At 45.1% G+C, this 16192-nt stretch overlaps 1 protein-coding gene across 8 annotated transcripts in view; it reads left to right on the forward strand.

Annotated features, from left to right (window-relative positions):
* CLPB (ClpB family mitochondrial disaggregase) overlaps positions 1-16192 on the forward strand; it is a 195490-nt gene that overhangs the window by 31695 nt on the left and 147603 nt on the right. For all 8 annotated transcript variants that reach the window (XM_069064680.1, XM_069064683.1, XM_069064682.1 and 5 more), the window contains exon 3: positions 1378-1464. In XM_069064680.1, the coding sequence (XP_068920781.1) occupies positions 1378-1464 (87 nt within the window). The remainder of the gene's footprint in view (positions 1-1377; positions 1465-16192) is intronic.

A 16192-nucleotide genomic window follows, 5' to 3' on the forward strand; every position in this document is an offset into this window, starting at 1 on the left:
TTGAGTGTCTCCTATTCTCCATTAGCCCAGGAGGCTAAGGATGTCTCTGTTTTGTAAGTGAAGGAACTGAGCCATGCTTTGGCCTCACAATTACCTACTAACTACCTACTTCTAGTCTCCCTCCTAGTAGTATTACCTTGGACAAACCCACTTAACAAGTTACACTGGGTTTTGTCTTCTGTAAAATGAGGTTTCCTCATCCTTTTTTATTTTTAATAGTATTTTTGGTTGATTTCTAAGTTCTGTTATCCTGTCCTCTCTGAGGTCCCCTCCAGCTTAGAGTTAGTCCCCTCCGATCCATCTTCCATAATTGTTTCCCATCAACTACTAACCTTCCCCCTATCCCAGACCACTGAGGCCTGCAGAATCTGTTTTGAAAAATCTTCAAGCTTTTAGGGAATGCATGGGTTTAACAGTGAAGAAAAAAAGAGGAAGGAAAAGGAACAACTCTGGGGCAGTCACCCATGTAGGGATGGCATGTCTAAATAATAGTCCTCTTTTGATCCCAAAAGTTTCCTTCCCCACCCCATTTATCCCTTCCTACCCAAGCTACATAAGCAGGAACATGCCTTTGCTTTCACTTAACTGTACCTTCTGGCATAACCATAAATACCATGAATTTGATTCCTTTGGATGTTAAAAAATAACAACCTATAAATAACTTCTGTACCAGATGCTGTCAGTAGTCACTCACTCATTAGTGTGAATTAGTTCATTCAGCCTTTCCAGATACTGGTTCCAGCAGTTGGTAAAACCATTCCTGGGCAAAATTTATCTTTGATCTGGTTCTTCATCTGGGCCTATAAGAATTTCTTCTCCCTATACCTCCTCTTCCCCCCACCAAAAAAAACATTGAGGTACCAGGCTCTAGCTCTCTACCCATATCAACTCCCACATGAAGATTTCCATTCTCCCAACCCCTACAATGCCTCTTTAACTTCCACTTCTTAGAATACGGTGCCTAGTTTCTTTCACGGTGCTCAGTTCCAGTGCTATCTCCTGCATGGGAACTCTCCTCCCCTCACCTTGTGTTTATTTTGTCTCTTCTTATATGCATACATGTTATTTCTCCTAAGAGAATATAAGCTTCCTGAGGGCAGAGACTGGTTTTGCCTCTTGTGTCCTCAGCAGTTAACACCAAACTTGGCACAAAGTTGATCAGGCCTGTACAACATGCAGCCTGCCAAAGTGGTCCTTGGGCAGTATGTCGTGTAAGCCTATATTTGTATTCTCTGTATTTTTTTGCAGACCAAAGGCCACAGGTTGTGCAGGTCCGAAGTAGATGCTTAATAAATGCTAGTGGATTGATTTCTTGCTCTGTAGTATGCTCACATTAATGACAGCTCAGCACTAAAACGCTCTCTCTGTCTCCTTTAGGCTCTTGTCCGAAGGTGCCAACGTGAACGCCAGGCACAAACTGGGCTGGACAGCCCTCATGGTAGCAGCAATCAGCAGAAACTATAGGTAAGAGCTCTGGCCCCCCTTGCCTTCTCCTCACTCACCTTCTTCCCTCCCATCCTTCAGACTGGCATGACCCCTACATCTCTACCCAGGCTTGGCAGAGGCAGGGAAAAAGAAGCCTCTTCCATAGCTGTTCTTGATTAGGGTCAGGACAGGCTGGGACAGACTGGAGAGGAAGAAAAAGAACTCCCACCGATTTGTTATGCTTTAAGGTTCAGCAAACATTTATGAAGCATTTCTTGTGTACAAAGCCCTCTCTTGGGCTGGGGGAGGGGAGGGATGTAAAGTTTAGATGAGCCACAGTCCCTACAGTCTGGTAGGGGATCAGAAAGGTACAACATGTGCTCTGTGAAGCCTGAAGGAGAGACCATTACTTCCTGTGAGATATCAGGAGAGGCTTCCTTCAAGTTGGGCTTTAAAAGGCTGGGTGAGAATTCAATCAGCAAAAAGGTTTGTAGAATATTCAATCAACAAGCATTTATTAAGCCCCTGTTGTGTGCTAAGCACTGGGGTAGACTCTGGGACTGCAGAGACAAGACAAAACAGTCCCCTCCCTCAAGGAACTTCTAACAGAGGAGCTAGTGTGCACATCTATAGATATCTACAAAACAGATCAGAGGTCGACTGTGGAGTCACCTTGGGAGTCACCAGCACACAGGAGGAGGACCCAGGAGAGGCCTTCTGCAGAGGGGGTTCCCTGGTCTGAAGAGGAAGCAGGGGCTTTCCATGTTCGGGAATAGGCAGTGCAGAGACTAGAGACCTGGTATCCCATTAAGGGACAGCAATAAGATCCATGCATAGAAGGCAGGGTGGAAAGGCAGGATGGAGCCAGCTTGTGAAGGACTTTCAGTGTCAGAGGAACACTGTGTTCTCTTCTGGCCATAGAATTTTAGGAAAGACACTGGTGCTAGAGGGAGCCAGGAAGGAGGGAGGGCTCTTCCCATTGAACCACACTGCCGCCTTTCGTGCAGGAAACTCAGTGGAGATGAGAGCGCCGTGAGCATTTGTAAGATGCTAAGCAATTTTTAAAGCCTTTTAAAATTTAAAGACCTTTCCAGTCTTCTTACACTTTACACCATCGCCCCCCCATACACAGGTACTACTTGATCCAACGACACTGGCCTTCTGGCTGTCCCTCCCACAAGACCCTCATCTTTGCTCCAGGCATTTTCCCTCCCTGGCCCCCCTTCCAGAGATGTTGTTCCTCCACATCTCATGACTCCCTTGGCTTCCTTCAACTTGCAACTAAAATCCCACCTTGTATGGGAAACCTTTCCCGATGGCTCCTAATATAGTTCCTTCCCTCTCGATTACTGTACCTAGATTGTTTGTACATAGCTCTTTGTATGTTGTCTCCCCCAGCAGACTGTGAGCTCCTTTAGGGCAGGCACTGTCTTTAGCCTCTTTTTGTATCCCCAGTGCTCAGGCACATAGTAAGTGCTGCATTCTTCAGTACAGCCAGCCTGGCCCTTTTGCTGTTCCCTCCTGTGACATTCCTTTCCCACCTCCATTTTATTACGCAGGCTGTCTATCCCTATCCCTGGAAGACTCATGTTCTCCTTCTCCATCTTTACCTCTTAGATATCCCTTAGATCCTTTCAAGGCAGTTCAGATGCCACCTCCTACAGACCCCCCAAATCTAGTATTTGGTGTATACTTTCCACTTATTTGTCTTTGTACATGCTCTACTCACCACCCTCCACCCCTAGCAGCGTGTAGCTTTGCCTTTGTCTCCCCTGCACCCAGCATAGTGCTGAGCCCAGTGTAGACACTAATACATGCTTCTTGAATTATTGAATTGAAGTGTGGGGGGGGGGTAATGCTTATTCCCCCAGCTTGGCTTGCAGCTTGCATCCTTTCCTTTGTACCTCTCAGGTTCTTACTGATTCTTCCAGGCCCTCCTTCCCCCACCCCTTCAGTCTTCCTGTAGCATTTGTTGTCTGACTCATTCACTGGCTACTTACCTGAAACATGTAATACAGGGATGAGGAACCTGGGGCCTTGAGGCCACATGTGGCCCTCTAAGTCCTCAAGTGCCACCCATTGACTGATTCCAAACTTCATAGAACAAATCCCCTTAATAAAAGGATTTGTTCAGTAAAACTTGGACTTGGTCAAAAGGCCGCAGCCAAGGACATAGAAGGCCATGTGTGAATTCAAGGCCCCAGGCTCACCACCCCTGATATAATAGGTGACATCTGTTTGTCACTTTAGAATCTGTGCTGTTGCCTTCCCCTCCGTGTTTGCCTTGTATTTGATTTGTAGATACTTACACAGGTACGCGCTATCTCACCCTCTTAGGATGTCAGGGCCTTAAGAGCCAGGACAGCTCACATGTGGCTCTGTATCCTTGTTACCTAGCTCAATGCCGGTCCCATAGTAGGTGCTTAATGAATGCTGGTTGATTGGCAAAGTACTTTGATATGTATATTCTTATTTGATCCTCACAGCAGTCCCAGAAGGTATTTCAGGTATGACTCTCCTCATTTTAAAGGTGAGGACGCAGAGGGCGAGGGAGGTCACATACACTCTTAGGTGATTAGTTGTCTTTTAGAATCATAAATTTCTAAAGCTGCAGGACACCTTAGAGCTCATCTGTCTAGTTCATTCTCCTTTTACATGTGAGGAAATTGAGGCCTAGAGAGTTAAATGACTGCCTCATGGTGACACACACTGACTTAGGGACAGAGTATAGGCCTCAAAACTAGTTCTCCTGACTCCTGTTCCAGCAATTGTTCCTTCCATTACATTGTGCTTCCTTCAGTTTTTTCATATGTGGTGAAAAGAATACTAGATTTGAGAGACAAGTTTTAGCTTGTTTAGCTCTACCCCAGCTAGCTGTTTGATCTTAGGTATATCTCTTCCCCATTCTAAGCCTAAGTTTCCTCCTCTGTAGAAGTAGGCACTCCGTGAACATCAATCAGTCAATCCATCAGGTATTCATTGAGTAGTTCTGTGAAGGGCCCTGTCCAATGATGCCAGAGTTCACTCTCTGAATTCTCAGGCTGGCCTAGCTGGCTTGGAGCATTGCTAACTTCCCTAAGCTGCACCACCTCCTCCATAGAGGCTGTCATAGCTCTCAGCATTCCCTTTCTGTCTAGGTTTTAGGATGTGCTCTATAGGGTAGAGGTATATCCCTCTTCCCTTTTGAAAAGATATACTGTGGGATATGCCTGGGCTGAGAACTCTTTTCTTTTATTTTTTTTTGGAGCGGAGAAGGCAGGCCAGTTGGGGTTAAGTGGCTTGCCCAAGGTCACACAGCTAATAAGTGTTAAATGTCTGAAGTTAGATTTGAACTCAGGTCCTCCTGACTCCAGGGCTGGTGCTCTGTTCATTGCTCCACCTAGCTGCCCATGAGAACTCTTAATGAAGATACCTGCCATCATGGTGGGGAGGGGAAGGAGCTGTTAGAGGAAGTTTATTCTGGGATTAAGTCACTCCTATAATTTTCTCTTATGTTATAGTCACTTTATTCAGTTTGTAGAACTATGCCTTACACCAAGAACCTTAAATATTTGTTGAATTGAATGGGACTGGTATATACCTATGCAGACCCTGGATGACCATTTCTCAGTAATGTTGTACATCTGAGGTTCTTAATCTTTTTTTGTCTTGATGAAGCCTAAAGACTCCTTCTCAGAATCATGATTTTCAGTGCCTAAAATAAGATACATAGGATTACAAAGGAAAGCAATTATATTGAAATATAGTTAATCACAATATTAAACAAAAAAAAAACAGGTTCAAGGACACCAGACTAATTACAACTGCTTTAGAGGCCATTCCTACTCAGCTCTAGATTCAAAAGTCTCTTCCAAAGCTGATATTCTGTAAGTTGTATATTTAACCTGGCCCCTGTTGTCTTATCTAGGGGCCACCAGAAAATGGTTTTTGGTGAGGTGACGATGGATACATTTAGCTCATATGTATTCTTTTATTCCTAATCTGCTGGCGTGTTATTTAGCATTTTTAGATGTGCCTAGGCTGAGGCCTAATGAGTATACTAGTCATCAATTAACTAAACCCACTGTTAAGTCAAAAACAGGTTCTTGGAGGGTCATATCTGCAAATATAACCAATCTGAAATGCTATTAAGTATCTGTCATGTGCCCCACTCTGAGTTGATGGGACAGGAAGCAGAGAGCACTGTCATGTGTAGTAGAGTGGATGATGAGCCTGAGGAGGGCTCAGTGGGAGGACCTGGGCTTGTTTAACCTCCAAAGAGCAGAGCTAGGATGTGCTGATCCCATCTTCACAGACATATGGGCTGTTGAGTGACAGAAGAATTAAATTTATTCTGCTTGGGTCCGGGAGACCCAAGAACTAGGACCAGTGGGAACAGTGAGGCACTGATCTCTGAGTATCTCAAGCCAAGACTTTTTTTTATTGATGTAGAGATGTGCTTCTTGCTCAGGTACAAGGAGACTAGATAACCTAGATACAAGAACTTGTTTGTGAGGACATTCTTCATTGTTACAGGGAAGCATATTTCAGCTCGACATAAAGATAAGCCTTTTAACTACTAGCAGGTTTAACAGCATTGTGATGTTTTTTGGAAGAACACTGAATTTGAGGTCAGGAAACATGAATTTGGGTCTCAGACCTTCGTTTCACTACCTATGTGAGCTCAGGCAAGTCATTTAACATCCTTAGACCTGAGTTCTTTGTAGGTTAAATGAGGGAGTTAGTCATAATGATTTCTATAGTTGGTCCCAACCTTAGATTTTTATGAGCTATCATAGAATAATGGGCCTTGATGGCTCTATCCTGAGTTTCTGTTGCTGTCCAATGAGGTCCAGAGAACCACTTGTTGATATTGTAGAAGGATTTGTACCTTGGAAGAACCTGGGGCTGCACCTCCAGGATGAGCTGCCCCCCACACCACAGTCCCCTTCAGGGGCCTTTCTCTGCACTCTTTTTTTATTTGACCATGCTGTCCTTACCATGTTGTGCTTGCTTATTTGACCCTAAGCAACAGAAGCTTGAATCTCTCTCTCTCTCTCTCAGGGCTGGGACCACAACTTCTTGTAACCCTAAAAGGCCCTTGTAAATAGGCTCAGCCTATACCTAAATTGAATTAGTTTTTATTTGAAAAGAGGAAGAAATCCAATTTCTCCAAACACGGGACAGACGGTAGAAAATGCTTTGATGTTACAACCTCTCAGCGATGCTTTACTTAGTCACAAGTTCATAAGCAAAAAGGCTTAATTACTTGGGAAAACACAGGATTAAAACCAAGCACAAAGGATGAATATCCGCTGTCGAGCGGCACGATTCGAATCCATGTGCCGAGTTCGTGTGTGGTACCAACTTTGATGTGTGCCGGGACAAGCAGAAAGTCATGACCTCCTTGGGGATGCTTCTTCAGATGACATTTGTCAGACCTAGCAGGCGGAGGGCTGGGGGCACTGGGTCTGTTTGACCACCTTTGATGTCCAGGCAGCCACAGGCCCTGTTGTTTGCCTGTCCGCAGAGGGTTGGCCTGGGAGCCTCCCACCTTTCCTTGGGGACAATGATCAGCGATGGAGTGTGACGATTGTTGACCATTCCAGGAGCTTGGTGAACCAGAACAGAGCTTTGGGAGATAGCAAGACCGAGTCTGGAAGGAAACTCAGCTGCACGCTGAGAAATCACTGTTGCAGTAGAGCCCTCCCTCGGCTCACACACGTACCCCCACCCACCCATCCCCACATCCATACTCTCAACTCAAGTAAACATGGGCTCACAAGCCTTTCTCAGGTACCTGAAAGAGAGAGTTGCTTCCAGGCAGTACCCAATTACCTTTATATGGACCTGATAATCCCACCTCTCTCAGTGAGTGGTGGTGAGGAAGAAGGGGCCGTATGAATGATGAAGTACTAAAGGCATTGGAGCCATGGTTCCTCATGTTCTTCTACATGCTATCCCATTTCATCCTTACATGAAGCCCCATGATTATCCCAGTGTTAGACATGAGAACACCAAAGCTCAGAAGAGACAGAAGGCTACAGCCTAGGAGACACAGCCTCAGCTCTGCAAATTACTGATCCTGTGACTCTGAAGATCTTCCCCTCTCTCTGAGCCTCAGTTGCCTCCTCTGTAAAATTAATATTCTGTAATTTGAGGCATTTTTTATTTTCTTTGTATAAACAGGAGATAGTTGAGTTAAGAGGATAGACATGATATAAATTCTCATCAGACTCCCTGAGAACAGGGACTTGATTTACATCTTTGTATCAGAAGCATTGAGCACAGAGCCTGACATTCTTGTAGACACTTGGTAAATTTCCAAATTGAGTTCTTGTCCCCCTTTGAGTGCCTTCTCATGGTGTGCTATCTCTTTTCCTGAAAGTTATCCATACGGCAGGGTGTAAAGTGACCATTTCTACCATGCTGACAACATTTTAGGACAACCCACTGGAAGTACAGAGAGGTTTGACCAGGGCCACCCATAAGCTAAATTCATTTCTGTAAAATGAGGCAGTTATTGATGATCTCTGGGGTCTCTTCGAGTTTTAACATTCTGTGAATTGAATGTAATTGATTTATATGGCACTAACAAAAGACATTTGTTGAAAGAGCACTGGTCGTAGAGTCAAAAGACCTGGATTTGAGTCCTGGCTCTAATATTTATTAGCTATCTGAGCTTGGGCAAATAATTAGAATCTCTGAACTTCAATTTCCTTAGAAGTAAAATGGGCATAATAATATTTGTCCCACCTACTTCACAGAACTGTTGCCAGTCAGTAAACATTTATTAAGCACCTACCATGTGTCAGGCTCTGTACCAAGCACTAGGAATACAAAAAAAGGGAAATAAAAGCCCCTGCCCTCAAGGAGCTCAGTCTGGGGTAGGGGGCTGGATGATACAACAGGTAAGCAAATATGTACAAACAAGCTAAATATAGGGTAAATGTGAATTAATCAACAGAAGGAAGACACTAGACTTAAGTAGGATTGGGATAGGCTTCTAAATGGAGGTGGAATTTTAACTGGGATTTGGAAGAAGCCGGGGAAAGCCAGGAGGCAGAGATAAGGAGGGAGAGCATTCCAGGCATGGGAGACAGCCAGGGGAAAATGCCCAGAGCCAAGAGATTGAGTGTCTTGTGAGAGGAACAGCAGCCAGATCATTGTGTTGTTTTCCCCAGCTGGAATATAAACTCTTTCAGGGCAGGGACTGCCATTTTTGTCTCTATGTGTATCTCCAGAATTTAGCATAGTGCCTGGCATATAGTAAGCACTCAATTGCTTTTATTAAGCTAGGGCAGCTAGGTGGTACAGTGAATAGAGCACTGGGCTTGGAATCAGAAAGACTCATATTCATGAGTTCATATCCAGCCTCTGACACTTACTAGCTGTGTAAGAGTTGAACCATGACTGACAAAGGACTGAACAACTAATGCTTTAATCTATCTAAATACAAGGTAGTTTGGGAAAGATGATAGTAGCTGTTGGGGGAATCAGGAAAGGCTTCATGCAGAAGATGGTGCTTGGGCTCTCTTTTCTTTTTTTATTTTTGTTTTCTGAGGCAATTGGGGCTAAGTGACTTGCCCAGGGTCATACATCTAGTAAGTGTCTAAGGTCAGATTTGAACTCAGGCCCTCCTGACTCCAGGGCCAGTGGTCTATCCTTTGTACCACCTAGCTGCCCCCTAGGTTCTGTCTTAAAGACTCTGTGAGGTAGATAATGAGAGTGTATTCCTCACATGGGGGAGAGGCTGTGCAGAGGCTCTAAGAGGGAGGACTGTGTCTAAGAAACAGAAAGAAGGCCAGTGTGACTGGCTGGCATGCAGAAGGGCCAGTGATGTCTAGTGAGGCAAGGGGGATAGGCTGGGTAGGCCTTTACAAGCCAAACAAAGGAGCCACACAGCAAGTGGCTTCCAGTAGAAAGCCACTGGAGTTGATTGAGTGGAAGAATTCACATGGTCAGCTCTGCACTGAAAATTACCTTGGCAGCAGTGGTAGAATGAACAGGGAGAAGCTGGAAGCAGGAGGCTGTTGATTTAATCTAAGTGCGATAGTCCAAGAATCAGTGGTGCCTTCTAAGTAAGAGTACTGGTGCCTTTGACAAAAATAGGGAAATATGGAAGAGGGGGAGAGTTTATGGGGAAAAATGAGTTCCATTGGATATTGAGTTATAATAACTAGGAGCAGCTAGGTGCACAGTGAACAAAGCACCAGGCCTAGAGTTAGGAAGACTCATCTTCCTGAGTTCAAATCCAGCCTCAAACACTTACTAGCTGTGTGACCCCGGGCAAGTCACTTAATCCTGTTTTCCTCAGTTTCCTCATCTGTAAAATGAACTGAAGAAAGAAATGGCAAACCAGTCCAGTATCTTTGCCAAGAAAACTCCAGGTAATGAAGAGTTGGACACAACTGAAATGACTAAACAACAGCATCATAATAATCTTACTAGTTACTTGATTTGGCCCTCAGAAGAGCCTTGTGAAGGTACTAAGGCAGGAATTATTTGTGTTTTATGGATGAGGTAAAAGAAACTCAGAGGAGAAAGGACTCCTCCAAAGCCACACAGCAAGTGAATGGAGGAGTAGAGTTTGGAATCCAGGTCTCCCAGCTCCTGGCCTGGTGTTCTTGCTTCCCTCACCAGCTCTGCTCAGTTTAGACTCTACCACCCTCCCCCACCCCCGTGCCACCACGGACCTCGCCCTTCCTTTTGTGAATTGTGTTCCCTCGTCAGATTGTAAGCTCCTTGAAGGGTAGGACCATCTTTTCCCTGTTTTTGTATTCCCCAGCACTTAGCATAGTAGCTGGCACATAGTAGGTGCCTAATGAATGTTTATCATATTGTATCATATCCTTCCCTGAAAGCAGCCTCATAGTGAATTCAGCTTCATAGCAAATAGTCATATAGTCAGGGCCTAGCATAGTTCCTAAAATTAATTTGTTCATCATCCATTCATTATGCTCCTCTGTGAAGTCCTGTGTCAGGCTTCGGGAAGGCTTTAAGTAATGACATTTACTTGTTGCTCAGCCATTCATTCACACAAACATTAATCACTTGCTGCATGCAGAGCCCTGGGCTTAGTGTTCAGGAGGAGTCTAGCTTCAGATGAAACAGTGCTTGCTGTCAGAAAGCTCACAGCGTAGGAGAGGAATAAGCCACAAGGACAGTGCCTGTAATATGCATGTGATATGGGGAAGACCTCAAGGAGGTGTAGAATAAAGGGTTTTGTGGATTCTGAGGAGGAAGGAGGAGAGGTAGGGAGCAGTAGCTCCTATCACCAGGGCTTTGGCAGGACTGCTTGAAATTCCCCTAGAGAATTCCCTCCCTTCTTCCCTCCCTCCTGGGCTGAGGACCAAATGGCGGCCCATTTCATCAGCCTCTGAAGGGCCCAGTTCCCGGCATTGTCCTCCCTGCCTGGCCAGAGTCCCTGGAGAAGCTAGCCTAATGAGTTGATAACATGCACTTGCCAATCCCTTCCCGGATGTAGTACCTGGAGCTTGTTAATGTGAATCACAGAAACTACCGTTGGCTGAGGACTTAATTCTCCCTTAGACCATTCATGTAATTTTAGTGCTTGTCTCTTCCTCCCCCTCCTCTTACTGATGAGCCATTACTTCTTTAATCACAAATACAAAAAAGCCCTTGTCAAACAGAGCAGGACTGTTTTTCTGCCCTTGGAGGGCCCAGGCTTCTCTGACCTGTCATTCCATGCCAAGACAGCATTCTTCAAGTGTCCTTGGCTCTCGAGGATCCTGGGGCTGGCCCTTTCCCTGCAGGCCCAATGTCAGGATCATAAGCTGATTCTGTGGGTCAGGTCCAAGTCAGAGCCTTCCTTTGGGCTGGGGGAGGGAGGCCTACGGACAAGTGTCTGCGTGGGTGTTTGCATAAGCCTGGACGGAAATCAACCCAGTCTGAACTTTGGCCAAACTCTCCCTAAAGCCATGAGCCTCCTTCCACCTGTACTCATCAAGAATCCAACCCAGCCCAGTGACATTGTATTTCTCCTTACATGAGGCAGGGTGATTTAATGGCAGAAGCTAGACGTTAGATCTGAGTTTGAATTCCACATTCATGACCAAGGTGGCACAGCAGATAGAACACTGGGCTTAGAGTTAGGGAGACCTGAGACCTCAAACACTTACTTAGCCATGTGACCCTGGGCAAGTCATTTAACCTCTGCCTCTGTTTTCTCACCTTTGAAATGTGAAATAACAGCACCTACCTCCCAGGGTTGTTTTGAGGATCAAAAGCTATTTATAAAAAGTGCTTAGCACAGTTCCTGGCACATCATAGATGCTTACTAAGTATGTGCTCCCTATTCGGTAAAAAAAAAAAATGGAGACAATAATGCTCAGCTGCTGCCCTCACAGGAATGTTACTAGCATTAAATGAGAGAGTGTAAAAGTGCTCAAAACTGCACAGGACTGGATTAGCAGGAATTAGAGAAGCCCAAGCTGGAAATGACCTTGGAGATCCTCTAGGCTAGGGGCTCTTGATCTTTTGTATGCCATGGACCCCTTTGGCAGCCAGTCTGGTGAAACCTGTGGACCACAATTGCTATGACTGTATAAAAATTGCAGAGGAAACCAATTATACTGAAATAGTTACCCACCAAAAAAATATAATCTTGTTTCTTAAACAAGATGATAACTCCTTTGTCATGGTCTAGTCTTGTCACTTCATCTTCATTTTTTTTTTTTTTTCAGTTAACAAGCATTTATTTTCTGTATCCTACCTCTTTTCCCACTGCGCCCCATTGGGGAGAAAAAACAAAACCCTTGTGCAAACGTGCATAGTGAGGCAAAAACAAATTCCCACATTGACCTTGTCTAAAAATGTATGTCTCGCTGTGAATCTTGATCCTGACATCAGCCTTTCTGTTAGGAAGTGCAACGCTTCATTTTTAATATTTCTTTTTTCTTTCCTTCCTGTTCAACCTGGCCAAAGGCCAGAAAACTCTGCTTTTGACTCTTGTGACCTTTAGGATAATCCATGGGTGACATTGGACCAGGAGAAACTGGGCCTGAGCAAGGGCTCTGCCAGATGTGGAAGATCCAGGCAGGCAAGAAAGCAATTATGGAGAGGTAGAGGTCAGCTGATAAATGTTCCATAAGTGCCATCACACAGTATCTAGATTCTGGGAGGTCAGAGATCATGAGCATGGCCTAGCTCTGATTCTGAATCAGAGACTGTCTATATTTTATTTGACTTTTTGTTTTGTTTTAATTCTGCCTATTGACTGTGGAAAAGCCTGTTCTCCTACCTGTGGCTAATGTCAAGAAATCAGAGGCCTATGAGTCCTATCCTTGATTGAGGTAGGGACAGAAGTCTGGGATTAAGTTACATTGTGACCTTGGATGACTCAGAAGAAGTAGGGCTTTCAGAATTGAACATCATTAAATGTTAAAGCAAGAAAGAATCCTAAAGACCACGTACTCTTAGTTACTTCATTTTACAGAGGAAACAGAGGCCCAGAGAGGGGAAGAAAGGCCTTGCCTGATATCATGAAGTATGTTATTTGTAGAGTCCAGGTCTCCTTCCAAGTCCAAACTTGATTCCTCTTGTGTCATACCAAGCATGAAAGGGCACATGTCCTCATCTCATAGCATTAGTTTTGGTACTCACACATCTTCAGGCACCTTCTGTCCCTCTGATTAGAGAGCTGAGCAAACTCATCCCAAAGCCTCCGTTTAAAGAGGGCTCACCAGCCAGATAATCCTTTATTTCCCATCAGCTACACTCCTTGGAGTAGAGCTCCATTATGTCCCTGTGTCAGGGAACTTCTTTCCCCCCACCCCTCATTTCAGCTTTCTTTGGTAAACTTGAGGCCAGGGACTATCTTTTGCTCCTTTTGCTTCCCTGGCACTACAGTACTTGGCACATAGTAAGTACTTAATAAATGTTTATTGATTGAAGGAGAAGAGAGCATAGGGAGGGGTAGGGTAGAATATAGAAGAAAAATCCTAGAAGAGATGGGTGCTGAACTAAGTGCAACTTGAAGGAAGAAAAGGATTCTGAGAGGAGGATGAGGGAGTGTATGTCAGGAGTAAGGCTGCTCGTGCCGGGAGTGGGGATTGGAACATGAAGTTTTACAGGATAGCTACTAAAAGCTAATGCATTCTTACACATCAATCCACAAATATTTACTAGTGCCTGTTCTGTTCCAGGTATGTGCAGCTTGGTGGTGCACCAGGCTTAGAGGCAGGAAGACTCATCTTCTTGAGCTCAAATCTAGCCTCAGGCACTTACTAGCTTTGTGACCCTGGGCAAGTCACTTAAACCTGGTTGCCTCAGGTTCTTTATCTATAAAATGAGCTGGACAAGGAAATGTCAAACCATTCTAGTAACTTTGCCAAGGAAACTTCAAGTGAGGTCACAAAGAATCAGAAACAACTATACAACATCTGTTGCAGGTATTGTGCTGATGCATCAAACTCTCAAGAGTGCAGCCGGAACCAGATTAAAAAATAGTTGGAAAATGTTTAACAAAATAAATACAGTACCACATAGGTAATGTACATTTATGGTTTTCTAAGTCAATATGGCACTGTTTCTAGGCTACACCAAGAGAGGATTCCAGGGAGAAGGTGTCCTGGTGAAACTGCCTCTGGAGGATATTCAGGTCTGGGACCACAGTTTAGAGAGGGTATTGATAAGCTAGAACGGGGTTTCTTCATTTTTTTCCAATTGAGACACCTTTTTTTGTTTCCCCAGTGTTCAGTGGCATTGCGTGACCTGAGGGTACACTCAGTACAAAGTGGGCATGCTTTGTGTTCAGAACCAAGGCTACAGTGAAGTTGTGCGATGCAGTGCAGGCAAGCACTTCCAGAAACACCTTGGCTTCATTACATGTTTGATTTTTAATTGATTTTTGGTCACTGTGCATTCAGAAACCTTTCACTGTTGCCAAATTTTTTGGACCCAGGTCAAGACCCACAGTTTAAGAAGCAGTAAGCTAAAGCCTGTCCAGTGGGGGGCATCCCCATGGTGAAAATCATCCCATACAAAGATTGGTCAATTTAAAGGAACTTGGGATTCTTTTTTTTTTTGACACCTAAAAGCATTTCATTGCTTCTCAACTACACAAGAACAAGGGAGTGACCAGACAGCAAGGGAACAAGCTTGGGCCCAGGGAAGGCACAACAGAGGTGCTCAGGTGAAGGTGGACTTGTTCCAGCCCACGTTGGCCATGTTAATGTCCTAGTAATTGATATAGATCCTGTCCCCAGGAATTTTGAGGTGCTTGGTAAATAGCTTACAAAGCCCCTTGTTCTGGGGCCTGCCGATCTTGCCAACGCTGTGCAGGCTGCAGAGGGCACACGGGTCCTAGGAGCCCCCGAAGGCCATCAGCTGGTCTACCAAAATGTGCACCAAGATGTACTGGGAGGGCTTGCCCATGGCCTTGCCAGCTCGTTCAGCAGGGAGTCGGGCACTGCGGAGCATGGCATGTTGGTGGTGGCTCTGCGGGCAGCGGCTCAGGGAGGTGGGAGCGGGGCCAGGCCGAGCTGAGTGAGCTTCCATCCGAACTTGGGATTCTTAATCTTGAGAAGTGACACACAGGTAATATGATGGCTGTCTTCGAATGTTTGAAATGTTTCTCTGTAAAAGAAGGAATAAACTTGTGCTCCTCAGCCCCAAGGTCATAACTGGGAACAGCAGACAGAAGTTGTAGGAGTCAGTATATGAGGCTGACTTCCTAACAACAAACTTTCTGTTCTCAGGATCACTCTACCCTCGAAGGACCCCACCCACCCACCCAAAGAGCTTTTGTTTATTTGGGTTATATTTCAGTATTTGCTGTATTAGACATTAAAACAACTTTAGTTGTATTATGAAAATAGTTTTCATGTCGTGGTCCCGCTGTGAAGGGGTCTTGGAGATCCCCCAAGGATCCCTAGACCACACTTTGAGAACGGCTTATCTAGAGATAGAAGCAACATGGTATAGTAGGGGAAAAAAAAACAAAACAAAACATTGGCTTGAGATTCAAGAGACCTGGGGTTGAGTTCAAGACCTGCTACTACATAGCTGTGTACTTTATTAAGCTCTTGCTTCCAGTAGACCAGGAACTGTGCTAAGCACTGGGGATACCAAGAGGAGGAAAAAAATAAATAAAAGACCATCCCTTCCCTGCAAGGAGTTCACATTTTAATGGGGTAGAAAACATGAACCTGAAAAGGGGAGAAGTTACCCACAAGTGGGGGCATGGTAGAGAAGGAAGTAGGGAGAAACAGGAGCAGGGGCCCAGAGAGGAAAGAAGCACTGAGCATGACTGGCCTGGGGACCCTTCCAGGAGGAAAAGACAAATCAGAGGAAAGGGCTCTTTAACTCATTTGTTTCCTTATCTATAGAATGAGTAGAGGGATGTCGGGAAGACTAGCACCTCTAGTGTGAGGGCTTGCCAAGCCCTTTTCAAGGCTGTTCATTCACCTTCGGTGTCCACATGATTCACCCACCCACCTCTCACCTGTGGCTCCAAGAAGCTGTAGCATGCACAGCAGACGCTGGTAAACCATCTCTGCAGACGAGCTAAACCAGGCTGAGGGTAACCAAGGGGCTGTCTTCCCAGCAGAATGGGCAGATGAGAACAGTTTGTTCTAATAGCCATGAAGGCAGCTAAAGCAGACACTGGAATACGTAGAGCTTGACAGACATCAAAGGCCCTGAGGTCACCCCTGTACCCCAGGCCATCGCCAGCCATCTTGACTTTTGCCGCAAGACTTTGATGACTCAGGAAGATGGAGTGAGGCTGATAACTTTGTGCAGCTCTGCCTCACTGAAGTCCAGT

This window comes from Petaurus breviceps, unplaced genomic scaffold (assembly GCF_028583685.1).
Source record: "Petaurus breviceps papuanus isolate PSGF00001 unplaced genomic scaffold, PetGlider_PUasm1.0 90639, whole genome shotgun sequence".
NCBI lineage: Eukaryota > Metazoa > Chordata > Mammalia > Diprotodontia > Petauridae > Petaurus > Petaurus breviceps.